Here is a 26097-nt window from a genome sequence, read left to right as displayed (position 1 = left end):
TAATTACAGAAAAGAATCATTTTATTGATTATTACTGTATTTCCATTTTTGTAAAATTACTTACTGAATCGGGCACAGATTTCACTGCCATCTTATTACATAAAACCTTCTCATCCCACCAACACAACCTCCTAACTGAATCTAAATTGCACTATATATTGTTTTCACTAGACTTGAGAAACTTTTGTTCTCAAGTCCAAGACCCAAATCCACAAGAAGAAAAATCGAGAAGGAGAAAGAAAAAAAGACCATCACAAAAACGTGGGAAAACCAAATCCATAGCAGCTGCTGCTATTAACCCATTTCAAGTAACCTGGCCTTCATATTCCGTTGACTTTTTACATCTTTGGAATTTCCTGTGCAGCTGCATCAAGGCATGTGCAATCAGTGTAAGTAAACAGAAAATGTTAAAGGAAAATAATAAAGTTGAAGGTCAACTTAATGACAATTAGGAAAATCACATGGTTAAGTAATCAAAATGAGGTGGACAAAGGTTAAAATACAATTTGTGTTGTTCTTCCATCAGAATTGGAGTTTCATATAAGTAATCTAAGTAACAAAGGTTTGTATTAGAGGAGTATGCATATTATTGAGGCTAAACTATAAATTTTGATTGAAAAACAGAACGAACAGCACTAAAAGAACTACTACTGTATATAAGTTTTTTTCTAATGAATATTGGGAGGGTAACATGAAGCTTCATATTCCTAAAAAATTGAGGTTTACTTTTTTTCTTTTTATATTTTATTTTTTGGCATTTGATATTTAATCTCACATGGTAGAGAGAGAACACCCATTTAAGACCAAGTGACTGACCATAACCGGGTCAAAGGCCTGATGGCATGCATGCATGCATTCATTGTGTTTGAACTTTAAACAGATTTTGTACTGAGATGAAATTCTGCTTTGAACGTCCAATTTCACCAATTGGATTTTGTACTGTTACATTATCAGTAACAGTAAACATCAATGGAACTATGAACTATGTGAGAACAACAAGAAAAACTAGTGATTTGGCAGGAGCAAGGAAAACATAAACACTCTTTATTATAATTAATCCTTTATTCAAGTTAACAAGATCTGATTAATGGGCTTAAGCTAGTTATCACGTAACATCATTCAGATATCAAATTAGAATCTCACGGTTTTCGTTCTTAACTAGTCTTGCTAGCATCCAGATAAGAGCTCTTCATTGACAAGAGATGAATCTAGAGTTCTGTCCAAAGCTTCCAAGCATCCAACATGCTGTTTCCAACAATTTTCCTGCCATTCATTCCCCATTCAAACTTTAGCTTAAACAGAAACTATGTGAAATGATATTTATATAATCAGTTGTGGAGTATCACTGAAATGAGGTAAAAAAACAAAAACCAAGCAGACCATAGATAAAACAAATTCTTTATATAGATTAGCATGTGAAAAGAGATATCAAAGAAAACAAGAAAAATTCATTTATCAAGTCAATCATAGACTTTGATATTACAAGATTGAGCTCACAAACATCGAAACGAACATAAAATTCATTCTAGCTGGATAATTGTCTTTTACGTCATTCATCACTTTCCTCTTCTGGTCTCTCTCCTCCATTTCCAATTTTTCTTTTCTTTTCCCCACATATGATTACTTTCCATCTAGTTCTCATATTCAAGCATTGCACAAAGTAGGAACTTACTAAAATACTCACCAATTTTGTGAGAAATGATGATGGACCATCTAAGAAGCAAAAGGTTGTAACTTGAAGATTATCATCAAATATGATTGCTAGTTATCATTAGTGGGGAAAAACGTGGACCTGGCTTTTCTAAAGTAAGCAATTTACTTTTTATGATAAAACAAATCATGCATATATTTAAACACCAATCATTGATTTTTTTTTTTCTCAACAACTTTAATTATTTACAGGTGTAGACATACGACAACAAAATTATTGGTATCACAAGCTAAAAGATTCATGAAGTTCCATTAGCATTCATCTCCCCTCACCACCATTCAATTCAAAGGGATTCAACTCCAATTTTCTTGTTTAGCTATAAGAACCCTCTGGGCATAACATTTTCCTCAAAAGTTTCTTTTCCACCTTGCAGAAGCTTGACCTAACAAACAATTCGATACGTTGAGTGGTACCACTGCCACTTTATAAACTTTTTTCTTACTAGTTTCTTAAATCTTAAGAATCCCATTTTCCACATCAATAATATTCTCAGTAGTATTTCCAAATAATCAATCCTAACTAGTAACTTACACAAACCAGAGCAAGCAAGACAAACAATATATTCCTTCTTCCACCTTGCATGAAATTCCCACAGATTCCAGGGGCCAAACTTAAGTTTTCAAAAGTATTCCAAGTCTTGTTTCTCCAAGATTAATTTGCAAGCCAAATTGTATTGTCAAACGTAATTTTGAAGGGTAACCAAACATGACCCTAAACATAATCTTAGACTCTCCCACCTAAAATTCAAACATTATTACCCTATTCAAGAAACTACCTTACATAAAAATATGCACTCCCTTGTCCAAACCAATACTAGCCCAGAAACAAAAATGAAACCTCAATAATTGACAACCTTAACCCAAAACCAGAACCAGTCTAGCCACATAATTAAAAAAAAGAAAAGAAGTAAACGAAAAGAAAAAAAAAACAAAAATAAATTTAGCCAACCAAATTAAACACACGTCATCCTCATCTTGACTTAAAAAACCCCCAAAACAAACACCACCAACAAAAAAAAAAGGCAAAAGTGAAAGAAAAAAAAAAAGCTCACCTCTTCTTTGCTTGACGACGACCTTAGCGGGCTGGGCTCGGGTAACGGGCCCGGCGGCTTCTTCCTCCTGAGGCGGAAACAGAACGCCGTCAATTCCCTGAACGGAGATCCGTCCATCCGTGTAAATATCGGGGTCGAACAAGTAAGCAGACGTGTCCCCGTGGCCGAACTTAACGGAGCCGTCAGCCTCCTGCGCCGTGACCTTGTGCGGCAACCGTAACGTGTCGTAACGGACCTTCCCGAACCTTCTGACGGCATTGTACATGCTCTCCTCGGTCTGATACTCGGGTATCAAGTGATAGTACATAATCTGTTCGGGCGAACCCGGTTCACTTAATTGCTCCGTCGCTAACTTCGCCATGGCCTCGTCGTTAGGTGCTAACACCGTCAAAACGTAACCCTCCGAAACCAACCTTCCCATCTCCATCGCCAGGGACGTTAGGTTTACCAGAATATCCGCCATCTCGTTGTAGCCGCCGTAGTGGAGTAACGTCTCGATGAAATCTTTTACTTGCTTTTCCCCATTGAAGTGCTTGTGGGACCCACCCGGACCCGGCGCTGGCGCCGGTGCAAGCGATGGCCCCGGCGCCATCGCGTCGTAGATCGGGAGCGCCGGCGGGGCCCCCGCCGGCGCTGCCGGCGCCGGTTTCTTTAACCGGTGGGTTCGCGGGTCGACCTCCGGGGATGGTTCGGGTTTTACCGCGGCGATGGAGATCAGATTCCGGCGACGGTTGAATTCGTCTTGGACTGAGCGAGGGATGAGGAGAGTGTCGATGCCGTGGATCACTCCGTCGGGTCGGGTTACCGAATTCGGGTTAATAACCCGGGAAGACTCAACATTCCAGTGAGTCAAATTCAGGGCTTGGAGAGTGAGGTGGTGGTGAGACGCTAAAGTTCTGTGTCGGGTCGACCCGGTTTTGAATTCGGGTTTGGTGATTCTTTTGGGGACGATGTGGGACAAGAGGAGGGTTTGGAGGGAATGGAGATTGCGGGGTTCGAGGAGGAAACGCTTGAAATCGGGGTCGAGATCGCGTTCGAGGGCTTCGTTTCTGGGAGCGAAGATTGTGATGTTGTTGCTGTTGTTCATGACAGTGTTCTCCAGAGTCTGCAAAAGCATGGCTTTTTCCACAAGCTCAGCGAGTTCGGTGTAATGGGAGTCCAACAGAGCGACAAGGATTGAGTTTGAGTTTATCTGACCCTGTGAGATTGAGAATGTGAGGGTTGGGAAGAGGAAGAGAAGGATCGTGACGCCATAGATGCGAAAATCCATGGCGGATTTTCGGTGTTCAGAGTTCAGAGAGTGAGAAATAGAAACAGAGACAGTGCCTATGTATGTTGGAGACAAGGTAGGTTTTTGTTTTGGTTAAGGGTGGGGTAAAAATGTTGGGATTAATAGTGTTGTTGAGGTTGTTAATTGGTGCCAATTAATGGATGTGGGTAAATGAATAAAGGGGTGTCGGTTGCTTTGTGAAAATCAATGGCTTATGTGGCGGGATTTGATTGGGAGGGGGAAGTGAGAAACAGGGTTCTATTGGTGTGGGGTCCAGAAACCCTAACTGCTACCTGGCTCGTGAATAAATGAAGGATGGATAGATAGATAAACCCACTTTCATTATTGTCAATAATTTTCTTTTCTTACCATCTTAATGGTGTGTTTTGACTTTTTCACCTTCTGTATGAGTTGTAGAATGAAGACCGTGGTGAAGGTGAACACACTTTTTTTTCTCTGTATTTATAAGTAGCTAGTGTTGGTGTGCATTTGATGGAAGAGGAGGGTTAATAATAATACAGTATTGTAGTACTTTTTAATACATTTTTTTATGATACATAATTTTTTTAAAAAAAAACTCATAAAAACTCACAAAACTTGTAACTTTAATAAATTTTCATTAATATTAAGAGAAAATGAGTTTAAAAGTATACATTACATAATATAATATTGACATTTTTTTAAGATTAGTGTGTAATGTAAATATTATGGTCTGATTAGTGGATCTTCGACCTGACGGATTAAAAAAAGTTATACTTTGCAATTAGCACGCAGAGAATAAGTTGTTTATTCATTAAGAATATGTTGTTTATTAGGTTATGAGTATATTGTGTGCGTTTAATGTATGGATTGTCTACACCGTGGAATAGATGCATCGAAGCAATTATAAAAAAGATATTACGACTTGTGAATTAATTAAGAGTGGTGATTGGCCCCCCCACTTGGCCTTGGGTTCCCTCATATGCTATTTGTGTTCATGTATTAGCTGAGCTGTTCCTGTCCTCTAGAAACTCATGTGTACGTACCATACAAACCATGGAATAAAAATGCTTGCAAAACTCTAGAAAGAAAAAAAAGACATTTGGCATTAAGAATGCAAAATATTTTTTTGCCAAAGCTTATGGGATTGCAAGAAGGAACCACAGAACTCTTTGTACATGTGGGAGTTCATCCTGTTTTTGGTAGAGATAAATTGAAAGGGACAAAAAAGAAGAAAAAAACAAATTAACATTAATAAGGGATTGGATAATATATACTCCAATTAGACAATTGGTGAAGACTATTTGTTGGGGTATGTAGATTAATAGGTTTAGAAGGAAAGTTAATTAAACAATTGGGTGAAGACGTTTGAAAATAAAATAGGGGGTTCATACCCTTTTTCTTACTTTTTCCCTATAATGACATAGCAATTAAGGACAAGTCTTTTATGTATGGAGGGTGACCTATGACCTATCCCCCACCGACGGGCTATCAGTCTATCTCTTGAGCTTTCTTTACTTCGTCTTCACTTTTATCTTCTCATCAATGTGAAGATTCAAAAGTGGTAATAATCTTTGATTGATGGGGAAAGAATTCATCGGTTTATTTATTAAATAAATATTGTGAATGTTAACCTCATTGCATACATAATTTGAATAATGGATTCACTTGTCAAGTTTCTCTCTAGCTATTATCTGACTTAATTAGAACAATGATATGGATGATAATGTCACCCAACGGATCGATTAAATTTATTTTCATTTAAAATTTTCAACTAACAGCATCAAGTTCATCGATCAAATGACATAAAATTATTTCAGATTAATTAGTATATCAACTTCAAATACTAATTATATAACTACATTAAATATCTGTAGAGAAATATTTAATGTTGATAAGGATTTTATCCTGTTGGTGTGTTTTGAGACAAGTGAAATGGAGTGGAGAAAAAGGAAAATTTTAAAAAATTAGTGTGAATGTCACACATTTATCAATTTACTTTAACTCAATTTTTTTAAATTTTGTTTCTTTTTTTTCCATTCCACTCTACCAAATACATCATAAAAGATATTTGCAGTATCTATTTAAAAAATCTCATTCTAATATTTACATTTCATTTCAAGTTAAACTCATAATATATAATCACATTTTTTTTTTTGCTGAAGAACATCAACGACAATTAATTTTGAAGAACAAGACATAATGAAGATAATAGTATGCCTGTGCCATGAAAAAAAAAAAGAGTATGAGAAGTGGCTATGCCACGGTTACTTTGCTCTCATAAAGTCATATAAAAAGTGAATTGACCATAGATTTCGCTCATAAAAGGACAAGTGGAAGTGATTATTATTAAGTAATTCTATAATCAGTATTTGGTGGGGGCGTAGAAGAATCCATTATTGTATAATTATCAATGATTTTGGTCACATCATTAAATGAGTTTGGTTTCGTGTATCCCTCAACAGTATGGTAGGAGAGAAGCTTAAGGCACTTTTAGGGAAAAAAGTATTAAAACTATGACCTTATAAGCCCTATTTTGCTTCCTTTTCCTTGCTAGTTCTGTGTGCCCCCGGTGCATATATCTCCTTGTACGTTCCTCATAGAAATCTGTCGGTGGCACTATATATAATCATTTCATTACAATTATGTTAAGCTATGGTATTTATAATTTGTGACTTTGGCATATCTTTCAGTAGTTGGCAAGGAATATAGATACGAGAAGTTTGAGTTCACCAAAATACCCTTCTAAAAGTATGTTCAAAACTTAAAAGTCCTTATAGATGATAAAAGGGTATTGTGGACTATATCAACTTGACTTTGCTATCAAACAAAATCTCTCGTCAAAGCAAGTGTGCTTGCTTTTATTTTTGTCCTTTAATGATTACACAAATTCAACATGTTGTTTTCTTTAATATGTATTTTATAGTTTTGTTAGAATAATGGACGTCTCACTTGTATTTTACACTGGTTTTGTTTAGGTGTATTTTTGTCTGCTGGAAAAAAAAAATCTCTAAAATTCTTTTTTTTGTGCCATGGATGTTGATGGATCAAATCCATTGCACTAGAAAAGACTCTGAACAATGACATTGCCAATGCTGCGTGGCTAGCAGAAGCACTCATAGACATCGTGTTTCATAACATAGGCACTTTGAGATGTATGATTAATTTTAGACATATTATTACTTGTGTAATTAAGCACGGTATAAGAAAAGAGAAGACTAAATTATTGTTATGTCACGACCAGAATTACTGTAATAATGAAATTAAAGTATATATAATTCTAGTTAGTACGCCTCCGGTGTAATATGTAACCCTAACTTCATCTTGGAGTCTCATAATTTATGTCCAAAGTTTTACATTTTATTATAATTGTAACTTTTTTTTATAAAAATATTATTAAATATCTCTAAGATAAAAATTATGGATTTTCTAAAATTAATAGATTAAAATTGCGGATTAAGACAATGTCAAAACTAAAGACTAAAGAGCCGCACAAAACAACGTACACAGAAGAAGTTATCGACGATGACACACTCCACACAAGCATTTGAGCCTTTTGTGTTTGTTTTGTATGGCAAACAAATTAAACAAGCACAACGAGAAAACGCCATTCACATAACAATGCATATCCATTGTCATTGACTCATTCAATAACCTCTTTATATTCACAACTTTTCCTCACACAAAAAAAATTAAATAGTGGACAAGGGATAAGAAAAACATGTCTGAGATATCGAACTCCAAAGCCACCGTGGTGGAAGATTGTCGTGGCGTTCTTCATGTCTATAACGACGGTTCCATTGTACGTTCTTCACGTCCAAGCTTCAACGTACCTATAAACGACGATGGCACCGTTTTGTGGAAAGATGTCGTTTTTGACACTGCACTTGATCTTCAGCTTCGGCTCTATAAGCCAGCCGACGACTCAGCCGGATCCAAGCTTCCCATTTTCATTTATATCCACGGTGGCGGCTTTTGCATCGGCTCGCGCACTTGGCCTAACTGTCAAAACTATTGTTTCCAGCTTACTTCTCGGCTTCGAGCCGTGGTTGTTGCCCCAGATTATCGGCTTGCTCCCGAGAATCGACTCCCCGATGCGATCGAGGATGGCTTTGAGGCTCTTAAGTGGCTTCAAACTCAAGCCGTGAGTGATGAGCCAGACCCGTGGCTCAGCCACGTGGCTGATTTTAGCCATGTGTACATTTCGGGTGACTCAGCTGGAGGGAACATAGCTCATCACTTAGCGGCTCGGCTTGGGTTTGGGTCTCCCGAGTTGGATCCGGTTCGGGTTAGGGGTTATGTTCTATTGGCCCCTTTCTTTGGTGGAACTATCCGAACCAAGTCAGAAGCTGAAGGACCAAAAGATGCTTTTCTCAATTTAGAACTTATTGATAGGTTAGTAAAATGGAATTTTGCACCATATTTTTGTGTGTATGTGAATCATTTTTTTTGTATCATGTTTACACCAGCTTTCCAATGATTCAAGTATTAATTAATAGGGTAAGTAAATTAGTCAATGAAAGTACAAATATATAGTGCCAAAATTTTTGCATGCATAGAACAATTTTCTTTTGTTATTGTCTTGTTGCCAAACTAGTGAAAGGTGTATGTATGTGTTGTTAATGGTTGAATAGGTTTTGGAGGCTTTCTATACCCATTGGGGAGACTACTGATCACCCTCTTGTGAATCCTTTTGGGCCTTATAGCCAGAGCCTTGAAGCAATTAATTTCGACCCAATTCTAGTGGTGGCTGGAGGGAGTGACTTGCTTAAAGACAGGGCAGAGGATTATGCAAAATGGCTTAAGGAGTGGGGTAATAAAGATATAGATTATGTAGAATTTGAAGGACAACAACATGGTTTCTTCACTATTGATCCCAACTCAGAACCATCAAACAAGTTGATGCTGATCATCAAACAATTCATAGAGAAGCATTTGGGGAAAGTTTGAAGGGCTTCAAACACTACTTGTCTAGCTACAACATGCATGTTTAATGTAGTAACTTTTGCTCTTGCATTTTTAACTATGTTTTAGGTACGAGTGATGACAAGGGAACAAAGTAACATTTCTAAGCAAGCATCAAGTATGCATTGCCCAAAAGCTGTGTTAAATTGCAATTGTAATAAATCTTTCCCCTTCGATGCTGATAATATTTCTTGCAATTTCTCTGAACCTGCTACAGAGCTAAAATTCCAAACTTTCAAGTAAGCAGTACCCAAAATCAGATTAGCAAACACAAATCATCAAAGAGGAGTGATACAGCAAACACCCTTCTTATCGTATCCCATCTATCACATCACATTATCTATTCTTGGTTAAAATTTACTGAATTTTTCTAAAATATATTTAGTCTTATAAAATGATTGAGTTGTGCTTTTAGTTCCTCTAAGATGTTTTCTTCTTTTTCATCTTCTAAAATTTGAAATTACTATTTTTAATGTATGTAAAATTATTGAATAGGTTTTGATCGTTATAAAATATTTTTCTTTGATTTTCATCACTCAAAAAGCCGAAATCATTATTTTTTGTCCCTAATTTTCTTGTTAAGGTTGATAAATAACATTCATTTTAGAATTCTACATAACTTTTTGGAGGTTTTGCATGTTGATATGATACCGCAAATACTAGTGGACGTGGATGTTCATTTGATTTTTCATTAAACACATGAGTAGTTGACATCAAGGATCCAAAATAATAATTTCATATTTTTTAAGATGAAAAAAAATAGCTATGATTAAAATCAAAACTCGCTTATTTTATAGGAATAAAAAAAATATGTTTAAACCTATTAAGTGGCTTCAAGATCAAGCCGTGAGTAATGAGCTGGATCCGTGGTTGAGCCACGTGGCTGATTTTAGCGGCGTGTTTGTTTTGGGTGACTCGGCTGGAGGGAACATAGTTCACCATTTGGCGGCTCGGCTCGGCTTGGATTTGGGTCTCCCGAGCTGGCACCGGTTCGGGTAAGGGTTTATCTTTTATTGGACCCCTTTCTTTAGTGGGACTATCCGAACCAAGTGAGAAACTAAAGGACTAAATGATACTTTTCTCAATTTAGAACTTATTGATAGGTTGGTAATTTAAATATATTGTGTTTATTTTCAAAAAAATGATTCAAAATTTCAAACCTTAATTGATAAGGTATGCAAGTCAATGAATGTAAATAGTGTCAGAATTACCACCGAATGAACATGTGCATCAACTAGCGTTCTAGTAAGTTGTCTTGAATATGAGTTTTAGACATTAAATAATTAAAAAAGATTTTGTATTTTACTGTAATTCTATCCAACTTAAATAAAAAAAATTTAAGAAAAAAATAACTGTAATCTCTAAAAAAGAAAATGTCAATTTTGCCATTTTGGTGTGCATAGAACAAGAAAGGTTTATGTGTTTGTTTCTTAATGAACAGGTATTGGAGGCTTTGTTTACCCGTTGGGGAAACTAGTTATCACCCTCTTGTGAATCCGTTTGGGCCAAATAGCAAGAGCCTTGAAGCAACTAAACTAGACCCAATTTTAGTGGTGGCTCCAGGAAGTGATTTGCTTAAGAGACAGGACAGAGGATTATGCAAGGAGGCTCAAGGAGTGGGGTAAAGATGTTGAGTGTGTAGAATTTGAAGGACAACAACATGGGTTCTTCACTAATGATTCCAACTCTGAACCATCAAACAAGTTGATGCTGGTTGTCAAACATTTCATAGAGAAACATCTGGGGAATTAGAGTTTGAAGCGCTTCAAACACTACTAGTCTGCTACAACATGCATGTTTTGTTTATTGTAGTAGCTTTTACTATTGCATTTTAACTTCTACTTGGTTTTAGGTACGAGTGATGATAATGACCAAAAAACAACATTCTAAGCATCTATGCATTACCCAAAAGTTGTGCAAAGGTTTCAAAAAACGGTCCACTACCATTATTTGGGCTGTAACATCAAAAAAATTTAGTTGTCTGCGATCATGTTACGCTCGCAATTGGGATCGCATCAGCTGCATTTTTTCACGATATCAACAAACATGACAAAATTGCAGCGCAATCGCAACCGATATTTAAAACCTTTGTGCTAAACTGCAATTGTAATAAATTTTTCCCCTTTGAAACTAATATATGCTGTAATTTATCTGAGCCTACTTCGAAGGCAACATTATAACTTCTAAGCATCGGTGTTGTGAAAAAACCATCTCTACTTCCACCCTCTTGTGCTCTTGGACTCTTCCTATATGTAAGACAAGTAAATAAAAAGTAACAAATGTGGTCTTTAAGTTTAATTTACAAAGGGAGAAATTTTCAATTGTAGTACACGTTGGATATTTTGAGTATTTCAAAACTTTATTTGGAAAAACTATCTGTTTTGGTTGGGAAAGAATGTCTCAGTTTGGTTCGATTTATGCATCTGTTTTTTTTTTTCTTTTGAAAATGTTACATGATATTGATGCATTCTTTGTTATTTTTGCTGCGAAACGCATCGAGGATAACCATTAATTTTGTTTTGAACTCCAATAAGCAATATGTACTCTAGTGATTTTAGTTGAGCTTGAACTGTTAAAATAACACCATAAACTAAATATGTGATAAACTTATTGTTCTATTATTCTATTCTATCCTTTCGGCTGTTAGTTATAAATTATATATATTCCATATTGCAATTATCTTTGATTATTTTAGGAATTATTATGTTCTTCTCTCCCATCCTCACATGCTATGTTCCTGTATGATGAATTTAAATATGTTTTGAGGATTGTCTGGTTTTAGCCAAATTTGATTATAGCCTTATTTATGGTATGATATCCTCCTGAGTTGGAGAAATTTTTTAGATATAACAGTCAATGACCCTTTTTTTTTCTTCTCAAAAACAAAATCACTAAAAGTTTCATTTATAATTAGAGACTGATGAGCATGCTATCTTAACATGTCCAGAATCTTTGAAGATCTCTCTATTCGTATTGTACCAAACCAGATTTTTTTTCATTTCTGGAATGGTTAAGAGGTTTCATTACAAATGCTGATGATGGAGCAGTGTCTGATGTGTTCAATATCTGGTATGGCCGAAATCAATTGGTGCACCGAGGAAGTCTTGTGAAGTTCCAGCATGTCATATCATATCCTATTTTCTTATATAAAAAGTGCATGTATATTAAACTTATAAAAAATCACTAAAAGTCTATAAAAATAAAGAGTTTAATAACTATGCATTAACAATGTAAAAAATTAGTTTAATTATTATTCAATCACAAATAAAATAACATACAGACAAGTTTATGACTTTGTAAGGGAGACAAGGAGGTGGATTTCTTTTTTAGTCCTGAAGTTAATTCGGCTGGGGGCTGTTATATGTGTGGAATAAAGATTGTTTGGAAGTGTCAAATCTGCATGAAGGGAATGGATTTATTTTGGTGGAAGGAAATTGGAGGGAAGAGGGCTGTTGTATTTCCATTGCTAACATATATTCTCCATGTGACTTGCTACAAAAGAGAAGGGTTTGGGAGCAGTTAGTGCAAATGAAGTCCAACAGCAACTCTAATTTTGGTGCGTTGTTGATGATTTTAATTGCATCAGGAGGGAAAACAAAAGGAAAGGGGCAGCTGAAACTAGTGGTGGAGGGGGTGAGAGAAGGGAATTCAACCAATTCATTGCCGATATGGGAGTAGAAGACATATGGAAGAAGATTTACTTGGTTTAGACCAAATGAAAAGGCTATGAGTAGGCTTGATAGAATTATGGTGAATAGAGAATGGCTTGGTAGGTAGCTGGAAGCTTCACAATACATCTTGGAGAGAAACATATTCGATCGTTGCCCGCTTGTTCCGAAGAATGTCATAGTGGATTGAGGTCCCAAACCTTTTAGAGTGTTGAATTGTTGATTTGATGATGGGAGATTCCAAAAATTTGTTGAGGATGCATGAAGGAAATTAGAAGTGCAAGGTTGGGGAGTGTTTGTATTGAAGGAGAAACTTAAATGGTTGAAAAGGGAATTGAAGAAGTGGAATAAGGAGCATTTTGGCAACTTGGAAAGCAGATTTGAAGAAGGTCAAAAAGAGATTAATGAAATTGAATTGAAAGGGGAAATCACAAGCCTTAGTGATTTGAAAATAATGAGGAAAAAGGAGTTGCAAAAGTTTTAGAGGGTGAACAATTACAAAGAATCTCTTTTAAGACAAAAGGCAAGATTGGAGTGGAATATGGAAGGGGATTGTAACACAAGGTACTTTCATAGTGTGGTGAATTAGAGGAAATGGAAGACTGTGCTTAGAGGGATCAATGTGGACGGGTGTTGGGTTAAAGAACCTTTGAGAGTGAAGGAAGAAACAACAAGAAGATTTTTTTTAAAAGAGATTTCATGGAGAAAGGTGGGAAAGGCCTAAACTTGACCATATCCAATTCAAGAATATTTTGCAGCAACATAATAATGTTAGTGGCTAATTTTGATGAGGGGAGAGTTAAAGAAGTGGTTTGAGATTGTGGTAACATGAAATGCCCAGGGCCATATGGGATCAACTTCAAATTCATCAAGCTATTTTGGCATTTGTTGAAGGATGATGCTATGCAGTTCTTGGTGGAATTTCATCAGCATGGAGTGCTTCCAAGAGGTAGTGATTCTTCTTTTATCACTTTAATCCCAAAAGTTAATGAGCCACAAAGTTTGGGTGACTTTAGACCAGTCTCTCTTGTGGGATGCATGTATAAAATTCTTGCAAAGATTTTGGCTAATAGGTTGAAAAGAGTACTTGATGGTGTCATTGACAAGAGACAAAGTGAATTTATTGGAGGAAGAAATCTTGTGTATAGTGTAGTGGTTGGCAATGGAAGTTATTGATGAAGCTAGAAGAAGAAAAAAAAAGTGTCTCATCTTTAAGACGGATTATGAGAAAGCATATGACTCTATTTGTAGGGATTTCTTGTTTTACATGATGAGAAGGCTTGGATTTAATGAGAAGTGAATTAGATGGATAGAGAATTGTTTAGATATACTAGTATGGTCTCGATTCTTGTCGATGGGAGTCCATCTAATGAGTTCAAATTGCAAAGGGGACTAAGACAAGAAAATCTTTTGGCACCCTTTCGCTTTGTTATAGTTGCGGAGGGCCTTAGGAGTTTAATGAAAGAAGTTATATCAAAGAATTTATTCTCTAGTTACCGTGTGGGAAGAGATGAAGTGGAAGTTAATTTGCTTCAATTCGCAGATGATACTATTAATTTGGGAGAAGTAACATTGGAGAATGTGATTACCATTAAGTGTATCATGAGATGTTTTGAACTAGTATCCAGCTTGAAAGTTAATTTCTCCAAAATCTCTTTTGGGGCGGTGGGAGTGGAGAGTAGTGAAGTGGTGAAGTTTGCAAGATTGTTAAATTGTAGCCTACTTACATTGCCTTTCACATACTTGGGAATGCCTATTGGAGCTAATCCAAGAAGAGCGGCAGCATGGAAGTCAATCATTGGAAAATTCAAGAAGAAGCTTGCCCCATGGAAATACAAGTCTCTTTCATATGCGGGAAGAATTTGCTTGATAAACTCGATACTATCTTCTTTACCCATTTTTTATATCTCTTTTTTCAAAATGCCTTCTCAAGTAGCTAGGGAAATTAAAGTCATTCAAAGAAAATTTCTTTAGAGGGGTGAGGGAGAAAAAAGAAAGGTGTGTTGGATTAGTTGAGATAGAATTTGTTGTCCAAAGGAGCATGGTGGGCTAGGCATAAAAAATATCTTTGTTTAATGAAGCTCTACTTGCCAAGTGGAGATGGGCTCTTTTTAATAAAAATGACGAGTTGTGGGCGGAAGTTTTAAATTCTAAATATGTTGGGATGGAAAGGTCTTTTGAGAGGTGAGTGTGATAACAAAACATCTATTTAGTAGAGGGATTTGTGTGGGGTGTGTGGAGGGAGTAGCATGTCTAAATGGTTTGATACAAGGTTTAGGTGGAAAGTAGGTGAGGGTGACAAAGCAAGGTTTTGGTTGGATAATTGGGCGGGGGAGGAGAGCTTTGTGGAAGTTTCCAAGGCTATATATATATGGTTTGGGAGTGGAGAAGGCCCATGTTCCGAGTGGGAAAAATATCAATTTGAGGAACTAGAAAGTATTTTGGAAAATGTAAAACTGAAGGAGAGATATAAATGATATGTGGTGGTGGGAGGAGGATGCCTCGGGAGCCTACTCGGTGAAAAGTGCTTACAAAGCATTGCATGAAGAGATGGTGGGAAGCCAAAATGTGGAGTTGATGCAAAGCATTTGGAAGCTCAATTAGTTCAACCAAAGGCAATTTTCCTAATTTGGAGATTGATGTTGAATAGATTATCAACCAAGGATAATCTTAAATTAGAAATATTTTAGAAGATCCTCAAGATATTGTTTGTCCCTTTTATGCAAATAATCCAGAAACTTTAAGTCACTGCTTCTTTACACGTGACAAGGTGATGGGAATTTGGAAACAATGTTATAAGTGGATACGGTTCTACCAGCGTCCCCTGAGACTCATTTTTGGCAGCAAGTTTCATCAAGTACGTTCTTCACAAGCCAAAGAAGCTTGGATGGTTATTTGGGCCTCAACGATTTGGAACATTTGGAACTTGAGAAATGATTGCATATTCAATGGAAGCCACTGTGATCCACAAATTCCAATGCAGGAAATCAGTTTCACCTCGTGGTCTTGGCTAAAAGGAAAATCAAAAAGCTTCAACTATACTCATTCTCTCAATGCATAGCTGGGATAAGGTGGATGGAAAGGGGAATATAAGCCATATTATTGTGTGATGGCTATGCTTGGTGATCGATCGGGAAGGATTAATGTATTTTTGTTGTGGGTAGAAGCTAGGTTTCTTTGATGTAATTTATCATTGGTCTCTTTGGTGCTTGCTTCATGGTTATTTAGTATCTATATTCATCATTTGGGTATATATACAACCTAACCGTGCATGCTGACCTTGGGGGTGCGATCAGAATTTTTGTTTATGGATTATGGTACCTTGATTAATATATTCATTTGCTGATTAAAAAAAAGCATAATTTAATTAATTGAAGGAGATTTTCTTATACAAATAAAATAACAGTCAAGTTTTGCAACTATAATTTCAAACTCAACACATAGGCTATTGTCTCACCATAAATTTGAACAGGAAATTTGTCTAGAGTGGGGACTAAGTTCTGGATGGTTTAGTAAACCATCACACTCATTCAGCCTCCAAATTTCCAGCATGGATTTTAATTCTACTGCTCTAATGCCAAGACATGGTCAACCACAACTACATACACTCAAATGTCATACATACCTATTACTTTCACCAAGTGGCATATATTGGCGTTTAACATTACAGTGTCTGCAGGTTCCCTATCTCATACGTTAGTCGTTGGATATGATTTTTTCCGTTTATTAAGAACCTAGTAGTTAGGTGTTTGATATCAGCATGTAGCTAGCACTCACGTTTTGACCTCAAAACTGTGCCCTAAAAGAAAGAAATGAGCAGAAACTGATATATATGTTGTTTCCATATTTATTGTTGCAATTTGTATACCACAAACATAATTTTTTACTTCTCAACGGATGTACAACATGTTTGGTTTGAAGTTGTTGAATTGATTTTTGATATATTTTTATATGTTTAGTATCATGTTGGATAAGAGTTCAAAATTGATTCTAAATTTATAATTGATTATAGTAAAAATAACTTCAAATAACTTTTAGGTTGGATTCAAAATAATTTTACTTCTAACTTATAAAAAAACATTTAAACATAAACAATTTCAATTAAAAATCAATTAATCAAAATTAATTAATTTTTCAATCCCTCACCATTTATTTGTCTGTAATCCCTACTTGATTAAAAACAATAATCTAAGACAGCATCGTTTAGCTCCATGTATGTAAGACAAACAGAAAACAATTAATCCATCTTAAAATTAAGAGAAGCGTATCTAGCTACCATCAAATTGCAGAATAGGAGGGAGGTATCAAAAACCACCCACAACCAAAAGGTTCTTAATTTATTATATTTATAAATGGCAGAAACGGAGGGGACATAAAAGTTATATACAAGAGAGGATGTTCCTCCATATCAACATCACCCGAATCCAAAACAGCAATTCTAATCATCATGTTTGGATCCTAACAATTTCAGAAAAAAAATATAAACATTTTCAAAAAAAATTGTACCAGATGATTCTAAATAAGAAATATCTGGAAAGAAAGCAAAATAAAACCCATAACCATAACCATCGCATGTGGCTTTTTCCACTCACAGGAACATAGCTTCTGCCGAATTCATGATCTCCAGGAACCACACACACACGTGCCCCACAAAACAACCTCGCCGAAGCGCTTCAGAATACGACGGCGTTTCAACGCCCTCTGATTCAAGCATTCAGTTGATCGCAATAACCGTTGAATATCAATATTCAATTGTTTGAAGGTTCAAAATTCAGGAATGCGTGAATGCGGATAATCCATTTCAGTCCACTCCGGTTATGGTTGACGCTGAGACTCGCTCCGCCAGAATCCAGTTCCTGCAAACCGGGCCCACATCTCCTTCTCCAACCCCTCTTCCTCTTCCTTCTCGCACTTCCCCTTCTCCTCGTCCTCCCACTCCTTCTTCATAAACTCCTCCAAGCGCGTGGGCCCCACCGCAATATCGAGCGTTTCCACGCTGCTCGAACGCTGCGCCTGCAACAAAACGACGCCGTTTTTTACGTCGCCGGTGTTGTTCTTCTTCGGCATACGGCGTCGTCTCTTGTGCGCAGCTTTTTCCACGAGCCCCTTCGGGAGCTTGTACACGGCGAGGACGACGAGGTTGACGACCGTGCAGGGGCAGCAGCAGCACACGGCAGTGCAGTCTGCCGCGGCGCTGCCGGCCACTTCGCCGACGCCGCGCCTCCGGTGGCCGTTCGCTGGCTGCGAACGGACCATGACTTGGTGAGGCATTGATTGAAGAGAGAGAGAGAGAGAGATTGTTTTAAACGGTTTTTTTTTTTTCTGTTTGAGAGAGAAAGAGAGAGAAGGGATGGTGGAGCTTGAAAAAAGGGATGAGAGAGAGAATTGAATTGAGCGAATTTGAAGAAATTGGATTGGAAATGGGAGCGGTTGTGACGGAAGCCGTGTTGGCACTTTACACTGAAAAATAGACAGAAGACTGACACACGAGTGATGCAGCCGTTCCTTATACGTTATAGTAGTATATACCAATATACGCACGGAATTTAACGGTTATTATTACAGTTAATTTTACATTTTTGCTATATAGTTGATTTATTGTGATTCTTAACTGTTGAAGACCTAAAATAAAGAAAGATTCACATTTTTATTAATGTGAGAAGGACAAAGCCATTAAGAAACAACTCTAAGAGCATCTCCAACTATATAATTTTTTCTTAGGTGTTTAGATTGAAGAATTCGTTCTTTAAATTTTATTGTTACTAGAGCAAACCCATGTGGCAGGATGCATTTTTTCACTCTTCAGAGTCATTCCTTTATAAGAAACAATTTTTTAATATTAAAAAAATAATTTATTCACAGCTAACAAGTATATTACATATACGAATTAGAGGAACAATAACTGTCACAAGAGAAATAATAATGAACAGAAACTCAAATGAACAACCACAATAAATTTCAAAATTCATAAAAGTTGAACAAAAAAATCTAATTCACATCCAAATTCAAAACAACACAATAAAGGAGGTTAAGGAAGAAAGGATCTCCATGAACCAAATTGAAGAGATGAAAGGGAAAAAGGGGGGAAAGGGGAAAATCAAATCTCTAACAACATTGATGACCTCATAGACTTCCAAGTCCAGTGAAGGAGGTGCGATGGAGACGCAATGATGGCTGGAGTCGTCGATGCAAGACGCACGATGACCAGTGTCGGTGACTCTATGAGCTGTAGTGGAGAGAATCGACGCTGGTGGCTGGTGGAGAGGATCGTTGCTAGTTAATGGTGGACGCTGGGAGATGGAGACCGTGGTTGCAGTCACTCAGAGCAGCACCAGTGGCAAGGAGTGGTGCTGGTGATGCTTGAAGAGATAAAAGGTTTTGGAGAGAGAGAGAAAGGTTTGGACGTGTGAAGAGAAAAAAGAGAAAAGGGTTGGTGATGCCTGAAAAGAGAAAAGGTTTTGGAGAGAGAGAAAGGTTTGGACATGTGAAGAGAGAAAAGAAAGAAATGTTAGTGGGGAAGGTTTCAGAGAAAAAGGATTTTGAAGAGAGAAAAGAGAACGAGGTAGTGAGACAAGGTAGTGGGGAAGGAAGGATCTCAAATGTTTTGCACACAATAATTTTAGGAAACTGGAAAAAATGAATTAATTATTTTATTTGAATAATAATTAAGTTATAATAAAAAAAATATAAATGTGTGAATTTTTTTAAGTTTATGATTTCTTAACATTAAAATAAAATTTTGTATGAATTTTTTAAGAGTGACATAACATTGTGGGAGAATGACAAAAAGTGTTGTGAAAACAAAAAAAAATGATTAAAAAACCTATATAAGAAATCATGATTGAAGATGTTCTAACAAAGCAAGAATAAGAGGTAGACATAAGTCCTGGGATCCTATTATGTTTTTAGGATTTATTATATTAGGATTTATAATTATTAAGATTTTTTTTCATTACTTACTTTTTTATCCTATTTTGAAGAGAAAAAAGAGAACGACGCAGTGAGACAAGGTAGTGGGGAAGGAAGGATCTCAAATGTTTTGCACACAATAACTTTAGGGAACTTGAAAAAATGAATTAATTATTTTATTTGAATAATAATTAAGTTATAATAAAAAAATATAAATGTGTGAATTTTTTTAATCTTATGATTTCTTAACATTAAAGTAAAAATTTGCATTACTAGAAAAATGCAATTTAGCAACCAAAATTAGCGATCGAAAAACTTCGGTCTCTGTTAGCAACCGCAGTAGCGACCACATAGTTAATGGTGAAAACTCACGACTGAATTTGCGACCGAATTTGATCATGATGGCTAACTTGTGTCAGCGACAGAATTAGCGACCGAAACTAAAGGTCGCTGAAAACTTCAGTGGCTATTTCGGTTGCTGTATATGTAAAATAAAAAAGTACTTTAGCCATCGAAGTAGTGATCGATATGTAGTTGAAGATAGCAACCGAAGAGGTTTCAGTCGCTATATCAAGATTATAGTGATTGAGCATAATACAGTCGCTATGCATATTTCTATTTTGAGATTAGTGATCGAATTAGCGACTGAAATCTCCTTTTTCTATATAAGTAAAGTAACAAAATTTTTATTTATTATGAATTGTAATAAATATATAATATACTAGAAAAATATTAAAATTAGTATATTAGTAATATTTTTCAATTAAGAAAATAGTATTTACATTATTTGATTAAGATAAATAAGCCATGCTTATCATTAGTCTTTTAATTTGTATTTTTTACAAAATAAATATTTAAAAATGATAATAAATACCCTTTATATTCTAAAAATATATGATAATCAAAATTTATAAAATTAAGTAATTCAAAATATAAGGTATAAGTGTAACATCAATTATTCATTAAGTTTAAATATGACATAAGTAAAATTTATATATTGATGAAGATCCAATTTGACTTTAGTACAACATGTGCATTGAGCAAAGCCCAATAAGATGCAATGCATAACATAAGCATTCACTAAAATCCCAAATTTACTTTAATTTAAGGCTTAATTGCAAAATATGTCCCCCTATTTTACGTATTTCACCAAATTAGTCCTCCTATTTTTTTAATTCACTATTTGAGTCATTGATTTTAACTAAGGGTGGGTAAACAGGCTCGAGTCCATTGATCGGATAGCAGGGTCTGTGGTTCGCGTAGGCCACATACCATTTTTTTTTAAATTTATGGCTATGCAAGATTTTGGGTGCGTCTTGCATAATCTGCAAGCTGTGTGGGTTTGAATGACGGGGTTCATGGGTTTAAAATATTAATTTATTTATATCATGCTTAATTATATATTATTAAATTAACTAAAACCATAATATATAGTAAAAAAATTATATGTATTTATCATAATTAGTTGACAATAATATTTTTAAATTTTTCAGCTATCATTAAGGTTTTAGTTAATTTCATATTATATAATTATGTTTATATTGAATTAATTTTCTAATTAACTTACATATAAAATAATTATTAATAATTATCTTTATTGATAATATTTTTTATCATTATGTTGGTTAATTATATAATATTAAATTAACTAAAACCATGATATATAGTAAAAAATTATTTGTACTTATGATAATTAGTAAAAAATTATATAGTCAAATAATGTTTAAATTTTCAGGTTATATATTATGGTTTTATTAATTTAATATTATATAATTATCTTTATTGTTAAATATTAATGTAATTAACTTTCATTTTAATTACTTACGACGTGTTTCTAAGATTGTCCTTTTACGACCGATGTAGAAAGATCTGGCATCTACAACGACATTGCTTTCAAAGATAGACTTCCACCATCTTTGAAAGGCTTTTTCCACGGACGTAAAACGCTATTTTTTTGTAGTGATGATTTTTTTATATATATAATAGAGGGGGCCAAAGGCCTAAGAAGAATAGCATCACTAAGTAGCAACTAGCTTAGGAAAGATAATTGTTACTCTAACATCAAGGTATCAACCTCCAAACTACACACGTAGGTAATCAACTCTACTTTAACAATAGGTAAATAAATTATAGTATCAATAGTAATTAAATTAATTATTATTTAATAACACTTTATGAATGATTATGTTGGGCAAAATGTGGAACAAGAATTAAAATTTACAGCCATGAAGTTATGAGGGGTTAACGTGAATCAAGTGATTCCCATAATTATGGCTAGTGGGTATCTTGTTTATATGCTCTCTACTATTTTTCTTCCCTTTATTTTATATGCTATGTTGCTTATTTTTTCAATTATTTTTATTTTAACAGTTATTTATCCTTTCACTTAATAGTTTAAATTCCAATTGAACTTGTTGTCTAATGTTATTGCTGGTAAATTAACACGTAACTCTAATTGCATCCATTGTTCAATATGTTCTTATCTTGTTCTAGCAAATTCATAATTTCATTATATGTATGTACTTTATCACATATACAGGGCAGATTATAAAATTGATCAATTTTTGGGGAAAAGGAATTCATACAGGGCAGGATTTGGAGGTAAGTAAGGACATTATTTGTTTGACTTGTGTAAATTTTAGATTCATGCATTATGTATCAATCATTATTTGCTATGTGTTGGTTTTTTAATTGGTCTGAATTTTGAGAGAAGTTTTGTTTGATTTTATCTCTAAGTTTTGAATATCATTTTCTCGAGTTAAATTGAATGGGACGATAAATACTAGTAAAGAAGTTTCTTTTTATTTTAAATTTTTTAAAGACTCCCTTCAAAGTTCAAATTGTTTTATATATTAATTATTTTTATTAAATTTATTGAATTAGATAAATAATAAGCAATCAAATTTTATAATTTATTAAAAAAATATTTAAATGTTGTTAGACGTCCACATTACAAGGGAAACATGTACACGCTAGGTTTTTGAACCAAAGGTTTTGTTGCTCATTATCAACTTTATCTACTTCTATTGCTCCCATGGAAGACCAAATAGAAGAAATGTGTGAGACAATTACTAAATTGAATGTTAAGCTTTTGGCAAAGATAGATAAGAAGAGGACACTTAAGGAAAATATGTTGTGGCTGATAGAGAATCATGATCGACAAAGTCAGGAGATGTGGATGGAACCGAACACCATGTTGACGATGCTCAAGTTGATCATTTTGGCTATTATTTTAGTTTGATTATGTCATGTTAGTTATGAATTTAAACTTTCATAATGCATTTTATTAAACTTTGAATTTACACTTTATCAATATTTAATTAAAACTTTATTATTAGATGTATTTAAGATTATGAATGCTCACTTTTATATACAAGTTTGATTATATAGTTTAACTAAAAATTATATTTACAGCTAATAATTATTAAACAAGTTAAAATCTAATAAATGAAAAAATAAAAATTATGGCTCATTTTCTTTAAACAATCGAGTTGTTTTTTTAATTTATTTTAAATTTAAAAATTAATTATTAAACTAGACCAAAGACTTTTAAAATGCATTTTAGAATTTAAAATTAGCGACCAAATTAGCAACCAAAATTATTATTATTTTTTAAAACTTAATTATTTTTTAGCCACCGAATTAGCGATCGTGCTTTATTTTAATTTACTTTACGATTAAAATTTAAATTTTTATTAGCAACCAAATTAGTAACCATATCATATTTTAATTTATTTTATATTTAAAATTAAATTACTTGTTAGCGACCGAATTAGCGACCCTACACTTCGGTTGTTGATTTGATCCCAAGCAAAATAACAACCAAATATCAAGGGACCGAATTTTGTGTGCTTGCAACTGAGTAGTTCGGTGGCGAAATAGCAACCGAATAGAAATTTGGTCGCGAAGGGTTTAACGATTAGGATTTTTGCGACATACACCATTCGGTCGCTATTTCGATGGCTAAGAATTTTAGTGACCAAATTTTAGGATTTAGAGACCGAATCAGTCGGTCGCTAAATCATGTTTTTTTTGTGCTAAGCGTGACATGACATTGTGGGAGAATGACAAAAAGTGTTGTAGAAACCAAAAAAAAAATGATTAAAAAACCTATATAAAAAATCATGATGGAAGATGTTCTAACAAAGCAAGAATAAGAGGTAGACATAAGTGTTGGGATCCTATTATGTTTTTAGGATTTATTATAGATAAATATTAGGATGTATAATTATTGAGATTTTTTTCCATTACTTACTTTTTTACCCTATTTTCCTATGGAAAGTTACTATGTAATTAAGAAACATTAATGTAAAGTTGAATAAAAAATTAACAAAATATTAATTTCACCACATTTTCTTACACTCAATTCTCATATTCAATTAAGTAATTTAAATAAACAAAAAATTACATATGTATATTGCACAATAAATTGTCACATTCCCATAAAAATATTACTTAGAAAAACACGATAAAAAGGAAATTATTACCTTTTACCCAAAAATACTTTTATAAAAATTTATAATAAATATGAAAACATATATTTCGATCTTCATGTTTCATGTTTCCAAAAATCGATCCAGATTTCGTAAAATAAACGTGTATTTGCTAGTTTTCTTTATTTTTTTTGTCCTCAGCAATTGTGTTGCACTATTGTATTGTACGTATACTATATAGTTCCTAAAACACAATAGCTCCTAATCATATCTAAGCTGCTCATGACCATTCTAGAATAACTGAAATCTGAAACTGCGTTTTTTCTTTTTCTTTTTGGAAATTCATACGTCACGTGGCCACTAGCTTAATTATTTAATTAATCATACGCGGAAGTAGAGCAGATTTTGGTTACGATCTGTTCGTCTATGTCAATTATAGACTGATTGTAAAATCGTGTGTCAAACATGATATAAGGTTAGGTGGTGCTTTAAGGAAATTAGCATTAGCATGTGATTTCAAATTAGTTTTTAATTGTGACGGTTTAAATTCTTTTTTTAATAAGTAGTTAAAATCTATGTTTGGAATTGTTAGAATTATATTAGAAGCTTTAGGTTTTAACCAAGCAAGGCTAAGACATAGTTACGTGATTAATATTTTTAGTCTACCTAACCTGGCTGGTATGAGTTATATATACACATATACATGATGATCTATTTACTATTTTCATCAGAATTGTTGGTTCCACATAACATGTACATTTTTTCATCATTACATAACATGTACATTTCCTCTAAAAATAAATGTACATTTAACACCTGGATATCCTATCATTAATTTAATTAATTTATCAAAGAAATTCAAGTCCAATAAGAACTGAAAAAAAAAAAATAGTTCGTAACCAAGCATATGTTAACTCTTTTTTGTGAATAACAAGCATACATATGCCTTTAAACAAAATACATTTAGAGTGTGTTTGGATGGAGAAATTTAAAATTTTCAAAAATTTAAAATTCTAAGAATTTCAAATATTTCAATTGAAATTCTTTTATTTTCAAAATTTTGTGTTTGAATAAAAAAAATTAAAATTATGAGGATAAGAAAAATGAATGAAAAAAAGAGAAAATATGATTGGTATGCTAGTTATACGTGTTCCTCTATGCTCACACCCGATCGATATTTTAGGAGCTAAGACGGTGTTTCTTAAAGAAGAAGACTGTAAGAAGAGAATTTCAATTTCTCAGGAAATTGAAATTCCAAATTTTTAGTTATTTAAAATTTTGTTTTAAAATTTCATAATTTTAAATTCTTCATAAAAAAGCATTCAAACAATGAATTCTATATTACAGAAATTCAAATTCTCTGATAAATTATTTTCCTCAGTTAAAATTCTCTATCCAAACGTACTCTAAATTTAGTTATTACCTTTTCGTTTATATGTCTGTAAATTTGTGCTATCAGAAAAAACACACTAAATAATCTCATCAACAAAAATAATCTGAAAAATGAGACACCAAAATACTCGTCAGTTGGCTCACATAACTGCAGAAGAGCTATTTCGAGCCAGATATGTTAATTGTTTCGCATAATGATTAGCTTCTGTATATGCATCTTTCAACACTATCACCTAAGGTGGGAAAAAAATATAATTGATAAATTAGTTTCCTTTATTAACATGTGGATGGTCAATTAATTATGATTAGAGAAAATATCGCACTCAATTAGGTAGATTTTATATGGATTTTTGTGATACTGAATTACTTTTTTATATTATCATTATTCAAGCACATGTTAATTATTGTATGTGTAATGTGTATGATAATTTTGTTATTTTTTATAAAATTTATTTAAAAGTATATTAAAAATGATTTTTTATAGTTTAACAGTATAAAAATTGTTACACTCTTCTCAGTCCAAAAAAGAATGTTACACTAACGATTTATGTTTATTAAAATCATAAATTAAAAGTTGTGAACAATTAAATCATTTATATATAAGTTAAATTGTTTTAGTTGTAATTAGGCTAGTTTGCGGGAAGAACTTGATTCTCATATGATGCATTTTTGGAGAGAGATGAAAAAATTTAAATGTGATTGAATTTAAAACTAGAGAT

At 33.9% G+C, this 26097-nt stretch overlaps 4 protein-coding genes across 6 annotated transcripts; 2 read left to right on the top strand and 2 right to left on the bottom strand.

The window, feature by feature from the left end:
* On the bottom strand, positions 1-4566 carry LOC114417338 (fasciclin-like arabinogalactan protein 16). 2 transcript variants are annotated; one of them, XM_028382499.1, is made up of 3 exons: positions 2763-4566; positions 1144-1263; positions 1-364 (listed from the first exon to the last, which is right to left on the bottom strand). In XM_028382499.1, the coding sequence occupies exons 1-2, from the start codon at positions 4030-4032 to the stop codon at positions 1190-1192; spliced, it is 1344 nt and encodes a 447-aa protein (XP_028238300.1). In that variant the 5' UTR covers positions 4033-4566; the 3' UTR covers positions 1-364; positions 1144-1189. The 2 variants fall into 2 exon arrangements, with proteins under 2 accessions (XP_028238300.1, XP_028238302.1); XM_028382501.1 differs by having other exon boundaries at positions 1160-1263.
* A 2962-nt stretch (positions 4567-7528) lies between these two features.
* LOC114417335 (probable carboxylesterase 15) lies at positions 7529-9163 on the top strand. 2 transcript variants are annotated; one of them, XM_028382497.1, is made up of 2 exons: positions 7529-8406; positions 8718-9161. In XM_028382497.1, the coding sequence occupies exons 1-2, from the start codon at positions 7733-7735 to the stop codon at positions 8959-8961; spliced, it is 918 nt and encodes a 305-aa protein (XP_028238298.1). In that variant the 5' UTR covers positions 7529-7732; the 3' UTR covers positions 8962-9161. The 2 variants fall into 2 exon arrangements, with proteins under 2 accessions (XP_028238298.1, XP_028238297.1); XM_028382496.1 differs by having other exon boundaries at positions 7534-8406; positions 8646-9163.
* Positions 9164-9294: 131 nt separating this feature from the next.
* Positions 9295-11303, top strand: LOC114417337 (probable carboxylesterase 15). The gene is made up of 2 exons (XM_028382498.1): positions 9295-9971; positions 10418-11303. The coding sequence occupies exons 1-2, from the start codon at positions 9742-9744 to the stop codon at positions 10599-10601; spliced, it is 414 nt and encodes a 137-aa protein (XP_028238299.1). The 5' UTR covers positions 9295-9741; the 3' UTR covers positions 10602-11303.
* A 5624-nt stretch (positions 11304-16927) lies between these two features.
* LOC114417334 lies at positions 16928-18223 on the bottom strand. The gene has a single exon (XM_028382495.1). The coding sequence runs from the start codon at positions 17913-17915 to the stop codon at positions 17460-17462; it is 456 nt and encodes a 151-aa protein (XP_028238296.1). The 5' UTR covers positions 17916-18223; the 3' UTR covers positions 16928-17459.
* Between the last annotated feature and the right edge of the window lie 7874 nt (positions 18224-26097).

This window comes from Glycine soja, chromosome 6 (genome assembly GCF_004193775.1).
Source record: "Glycine soja cultivar W05 chromosome 6, ASM419377v2, whole genome shotgun sequence".
In the NCBI taxonomy this organism is placed as follows: Eukaryota; Viridiplantae; Streptophyta; class Magnoliopsida; order Fabales; family Fabaceae; genus Glycine; species Glycine soja.
Note: the sequence above shows the minus strand (reverse complement) of the source record. Positions and strands in the feature narration are given on the sequence as shown.

What these genes read in the sequence shown, in the direction of transcription:
- LOC114417338 (XM_028382499.1), bottom strand. Translation starts at nt 4,032, where the DNA reads ATGGATTTTCGCATCTATGGCGTCACGATCCTTCTCTTCCTCTTCCCA. An exon ending in CGTCGTCAAGCAAAGAAGAG is followed by an intron (nt 1,264 to 2,762) that starts GTGAGCTTTTTT and finishes AATGAATGGCAG; the next exon opens with GAAAATTGTTGGAAACAGCA.
- LOC114417335 (XM_028382496.1), top strand. Translation starts at nt 7,733, where the DNA reads ATGTCTGAGATATCGAACTCCAAAGCCACCGTGGTGGAAGATTGTCGT. An exon ending in AATTTAGAACTTATTGATAG is followed by an intron (nt 8,407 to 8,645) that starts GTTAGTAAAATG and finishes ATGGTTGAATAG; the next exon opens with GTTTTGGAGGCTTTCTATAC.
- LOC114417337 (XM_028382498.1), top strand. Translation starts at nt 9,742, where the DNA reads ATGATTAAAATCAAAACTCGCTTATTTTATAGGAATAAAAAAAATATG. An exon ending in CCGAGCTGGCACCGGTTCGG is followed by an intron (nt 9,972 to 10,417) that starts GTAAGGGTTTAT and finishes CTTAATGAACAG; the next exon opens with GTATTGGAGGCTTTGTTTAC.
- LOC114417334 (XM_028382495.1), bottom strand. Translation starts at nt 17,915, where the DNA reads ATGCCTCACCAAGTCATGGTCCGTTCGCAGCCAGCGAACGGCCACCGG.